General features: G+C 42.0%; 1 protein-coding gene across 1 annotated transcript in view; it reads right to left on the reverse strand.

Annotated features, from left to right (window-relative positions):
* LOC117740641 (G protein-coupled receptor kinase 5-like) overlaps positions 1-5,000 on the reverse strand; it is a 10,693-nt gene that overhangs the window by 254 nt on the left and 5,439 nt on the right. The window contains exons 8-15 of the mRNA XM_034547162.1: positions 4,432-4,572; positions 4,023-4,213; positions 3,408-3,445; positions 3,050-3,139; positions 2,006-2,214; positions 1,746-1,883; positions 862-999; positions 274-405 (exon numbers count right to left, since the gene is read on the reverse strand). Coding sequence (XP_034403053.1) covers positions 274-405; positions 862-999; positions 1,746-1,883; positions 2,006-2,214; positions 3,050-3,139; positions 3,408-3,445; positions 4,023-4,213; positions 4,432-4,572 — 1,077 coding nt within the window. The remainder of the gene's footprint in view (positions 1-273; positions 406-861; positions 1,000-1,745; positions 1,884-2,005; positions 2,215-3,049; positions 3,140-3,407; positions 3,446-4,022; positions 4,214-4,431; positions 4,573-5,000) is intronic.

The following is a 5,000-nucleotide window of genomic DNA, read 5'->3' on the forward strand; positions in this document are numbered from 1 at the left end:
GGACATGTAGTACTTTTACTGTACTACATCTCAGAGGTACACGTTGTACTTTTACTGTACTACATCTCAGAGGTACATGATGCATTCATGTAGATTAAACTAAACAGGATATAAAAGAGTTAACATGCAACATTGTTGCAGCAGAAACATCAGATATGAAAAAGTACTAATATCATAATATTAGTACTTGTACTTTAAGAAAGGCTTCCACTACCAGTGTAGTACTTTCACAGTGGTAGTAGTACTTGTACTGCAGCAGTAAGGAGTTCTTACTTGTCTCCGTAAGATCCGGTCCAGCAGGCTGCGTTTGGGGGTCTCGGGGTTCTGGGACCAGTCCAGGTCCGGAGATCTAGACCCATCAGGACCGAATATGTTGAGCTCGCTGAAGCACCTGGTCTCAATCATCTACAGAGGAGGAGGAGGAGGAGGAGGATGAAGAGGAGGAGGAGGAGGAGGATGAAGGTGAGGAAGAGGAGGAGGAGGACGAGGAAGAGGAGGACGAGGATGAAGAGGAGGAAGAGGATGAAGGTGAGGAAGAGGAGGTGGAGGAGGAGGATGAAGGTGAGGAGGAGGAAGAGGATGGAGGTGAGGAAGGTGAGGAGGAGGAGGAGGATGAAGAGGATGAAGGTGAGGAAGGTGAGGAGGAGGAGGAGGATGAAGGTGAGGACGAGGAAGAGGAGGAGGAGGAGGATGAAGGTGAGGAAGAGGAGGAGGAGGAGGAAGGTGAGGACGAGGAAGAGGAGGATGAAGGTGAGGAAGAGGAGGAGGAGGATGAAGGTGAGGAGGAAGAGGAGGAGGAGGAGGAGGAGGAGGAGGAAGGTGAGCTGAGTAGGCTCTGCTGTAACGTTAATGTGCCCTCACCTCGTTCTGCCAGGTGATGGGGATGCTGCCGGAGTGGAACTTGCAGTAGAAGTCGTGGTCTCTCTGGTCCAGGCTGACCCCCTTCACGGAGGAGAACTCCTCGATGTCGTGCACGTCGGTGCAGTACACCAGTCTGGGCTGTAGGGGGCGACACGGCACAGAGACGCTAAAACTCACGTTTGTCTGAAAACACAGTTATACTTTATTTACGTAGTATTTCTATTATCTGGTACTTCAACAATATATTGTACTTCATTTAATAACTTGTTACTTTGCATGATAATCATAAACTATATTTAATATTATAGATTAAACTACCAGCAGGATGTAAAGTCATGAAGATGAGCTCCACCTTTACAACCTGCAACATTAAAGTTTCTTGTGTACGTTATGTTGATTTTAAAACGATGTTTATTTTAATGCAAGCTCTCATTTCATATTCTTTTCTTAACTTCCTCTTCCAGATAACCGTGTTCATAACCAGCATGACAATAAATTACAATGTGACTGTAAAATTTATTTTAATGTCATCCTGTAACCGTGATAATTAAACTTTAAGTACTTAAAGACGTAATTACAAAAAAGGAAAAAATAATAATAATAATTTTACTGAAGAAATAAAACAAAGAGACTTCTTTCATGAACATAAAATACAAAGAAGAATTATACAAGTTTGGAGATTTCTGTATTAAAAAGTGTCAGCAGTAGAATTAAAGGAACGGGAGAAAACAACCAGATTATTTAATTATAAACAATATATAACTATGAAGTGTAACATGTTTAAGCGTCTTTGAGTGTCTAGAAAAAGTGTTATTATTATTATTATTATTAATATTATTGTGTGTTTTCGCTGACAGCGCGTGAACCACTTTTCGAACACTTGCATCCGGTTTGAAGGGCGGCTCCACGAGTCCGGCCTCCAGCATCCGGAAGTTGATGCTCTGGAAGAAAAGGTGCGACTGGACTTCTCGGCCTCCGGACCCCCGGCAGCCGAGCCTCTCTCTGGGGTTCTTGGTGAGCAGCTGCACACAGAGAAGAGGAGGAGGAGGAGGAGGAGGAGAAAGAGGAGGAGGAGGAGGATGAAACGTCGCTAAGGAGTCTTTAAGAAGGACGCACTGCACTGGGATCTGCTTGAGGGCCTCACCGAGGAGCAGAGGTCCTTCACCTCCTTGCTGAACTTGTCTCCGTACTCCAGCTCTTCCTTCTGGATCCGGCGCTCCATCTCGGAGGGTTTGGGGTGCTCCCCCTTGAGCCGGAGGGGGGGCTGGCCCGCCGTCATCTCGTAGACCAGGCAGCCGAGGCCCCACCAGTCCACGCTCGTCCCGTAGTGCTTGTGGCCGATCACCTCGGGAGCTGGAACAAGGGTTTGCAAAATATAAATATATAAATAAATATAATAATATAAATAATATATAATAAATAATAATATAAATAATATATATAATAATATAAATAATATATGTATATAAACTCTGCTGTTTTAATCCCTTAAAATCCCATGTTTTGTGAACAGAAACACAAAACATAAATACAACTAAATATACTTCCAGAACTCGTCCTTTTGGGTGCTACGGAGGATTTAAATATGCTTATTACATTATTATTATGTTATATCTGTGGTATTCTTTACTGACTCATTTTATAAATAAGACTATTCCTGTAAAAAGTCTCTCTGAGGTGTAATTAACCCACAAAAAAGTGTAACATCCCTCTGCTGCTGCTGACGTAATTCGTAAGTTTTATTATTCTGAATTTGTTCCGAAAAAAAAAAAAAAAAAAGATTCTGGTGATTTATTTTCAGAGTTTGATCCAAATAGTTAATGTAAAAATTAAAAAAGGATTTTTTTTTTTTTAAGAATCCTTGAAAACAGGTGGAAAACAAAAACGTGGCGTAAAGGTGTTTGTTGTTGTAATACTCATGTCGACCACATGTTCTAAATAGGACGAAAGATCCCAGTGCACACTATGTTAGGGAATTACCCACAATGCATAGCACCGGTGGCTATTAAATAAACAACAGGGATTACACATCTGGTTTATTCATTAATCATTTCTTTCCATTTTTATTATTAAAGCTGTTTTTGACAAAAAAATATACCATAATAACCCAGGATTGTACACAAACATTGTCATAAGGTCACGTGGGGTCCCTGGGGGTCGTGGGCTCGAGGCCCTCGCGCACACGTACCCATGTATCCCAGCGTGCCCACCATGCCGCGCACCACGCTGCCCTCCGACAGCCTCACCGCCAGCCCGAGGTCCGAGATGCGGATGTGACCTTCAGGGACCAAGGAGAACAAGAACAATCGGCTGTTATGAGCGCGTGATTTCCCCCAATTAACTGCTTCCTTCGATGGAAGGAATGCGGAGACCACGTGCTTTTCTTAAAATAGACGCGGGCCGCACCTGGTCCCTGAAGGCATCTCACTTCCTGCACCCGGCTGTCAAAAACATGTCGTCATTCAGCTCGGAATGTGATCTCCTCGATCGAGTTATGATCGAGTTATGATCGAGTTATGATCGAGGTATCGGGTCATTGAACGTACCGTGGTCGTCCAGCAGAATGTTTTCCGGTTTCAGATCCCTGAAAGATTAAAAGAAAAAATGCGTTTTATTCATAAATGAATAATCAATAATATAAAGTAATTAAAGTCTGTAATTAAATAGTGTACAACTGTGACATTAGAACATACTCATTGGACAGCTTTAGTTACTTTAAACACACGTTTGCGTACAAAACATACAAAAGAAGTTATAAAATATGACGCATTATAATGAATAATTAATAAACAAATAAACACATAACATTTATTTTTAATGTAAAATCATTCCCTGGATGCGGATTAAATAATGTTTATTTATTTGTAATAATGGTCATAATATTTATGTATCATTAAGGGTGTTAAGAAGTATTAGTATAATTATAATGATGTTAATGTATTAGTAATAATGTTAATAATATGTATGTATTATTACTGTTAATAATGTTAATTTGTATGATGATAAACTTAATTAACATTATAATAATGGTAATGTATTCTTATGCCATTTGCTCTATTTTCACAATCAATCAATCAATTAAGAAAACAATCAGCAGATGAATCCATAATGAAAACAATCCCCGGTTAACGGTTCACGATGAGTTCATGGAGCACGCTGACCGATATAATATTGAGTTCCGGTGCAGGTGGATTAATCCGCAGCAGACCTCCGCGGCGTAGAAGCGCACGCGGTCTTTGTCGAGGCCGGGAACGCCGACGTTGTGAATGTGGAACTTCAAGTCGCCGCCGCTCATCATAGTCAGCACCATGCAGAGGGCGTGCTTGGTCTCGTAGGCGTACGCCAGATTCACCTGAAGGGGGAACGAGGAAGAAGAAGTGCACGGGGCAATATCCCATAATGTTTGTTATTGTCAAGAAGTCCTCTGAAGACTTATCGGTCCATCTTTCTGACTTCCTCTCCGAAGACGTTTAAAAACACAAATATACGGTTCCATTTGTTTGGGACTACTTTTAGCGGCGGATTAATCCACATCGTGAGTAACTGAGTCAAAATAAAACATAATCTCACCACGAATCTGCTGTTCAGGCCTTCCAGGATCTGTTTCTCGTTGAGCGCCATCGTTTCTCCTTTCCTCATCTTCACGTGAGTCTTCTGCAGCTTTTTGCATGCGTACATCATTCCTGTGGCTCGCACCTGACAAGCCCAGACCTGGGGGAAAAGAACCCAACAGAGCATGCTCAATCGACTAATTAAGATTGTGGCACATGACTTAATATCGCACGTTCATAAAGTGGAAGGAAACTGAACTTTTTAGAGATATCCTGAATTATTAAGCTGTATTTTCTCTCCTGACCACCAGGGGGCGACTCCTCTGGTTGTATAGAAGTCTATGTTTCATGTGTTAAAGCTGCATTCTCTCTCCTGAACTCGTCGAACTCGAGGCTTCATTACTTCCACAAACCAACGTGTGACACTGGATCCCACATTTCCCATAATGCAACTAAACAGGATCTTTTTGTAGCCCCTCCCCTAAATTCATTTGTCTCTTAAAATGTCTAGTTTGCGATGGAGACTTTTGTCCACGCCAACTCGACATACCAGTGACATCACTGGTATGTCGTGGCCTTGACTTGACG

Source organism: Cyclopterus lumpus, chromosome 12 (assembly GCF_009769545.1).
Source record: "Cyclopterus lumpus isolate fCycLum1 chromosome 12, fCycLum1.pri, whole genome shotgun sequence".
NCBI classification, from domain to species: domain Eukaryota; kingdom Metazoa; phylum Chordata; class Actinopteri; order Perciformes; family Cyclopteridae; genus Cyclopterus; species Cyclopterus lumpus.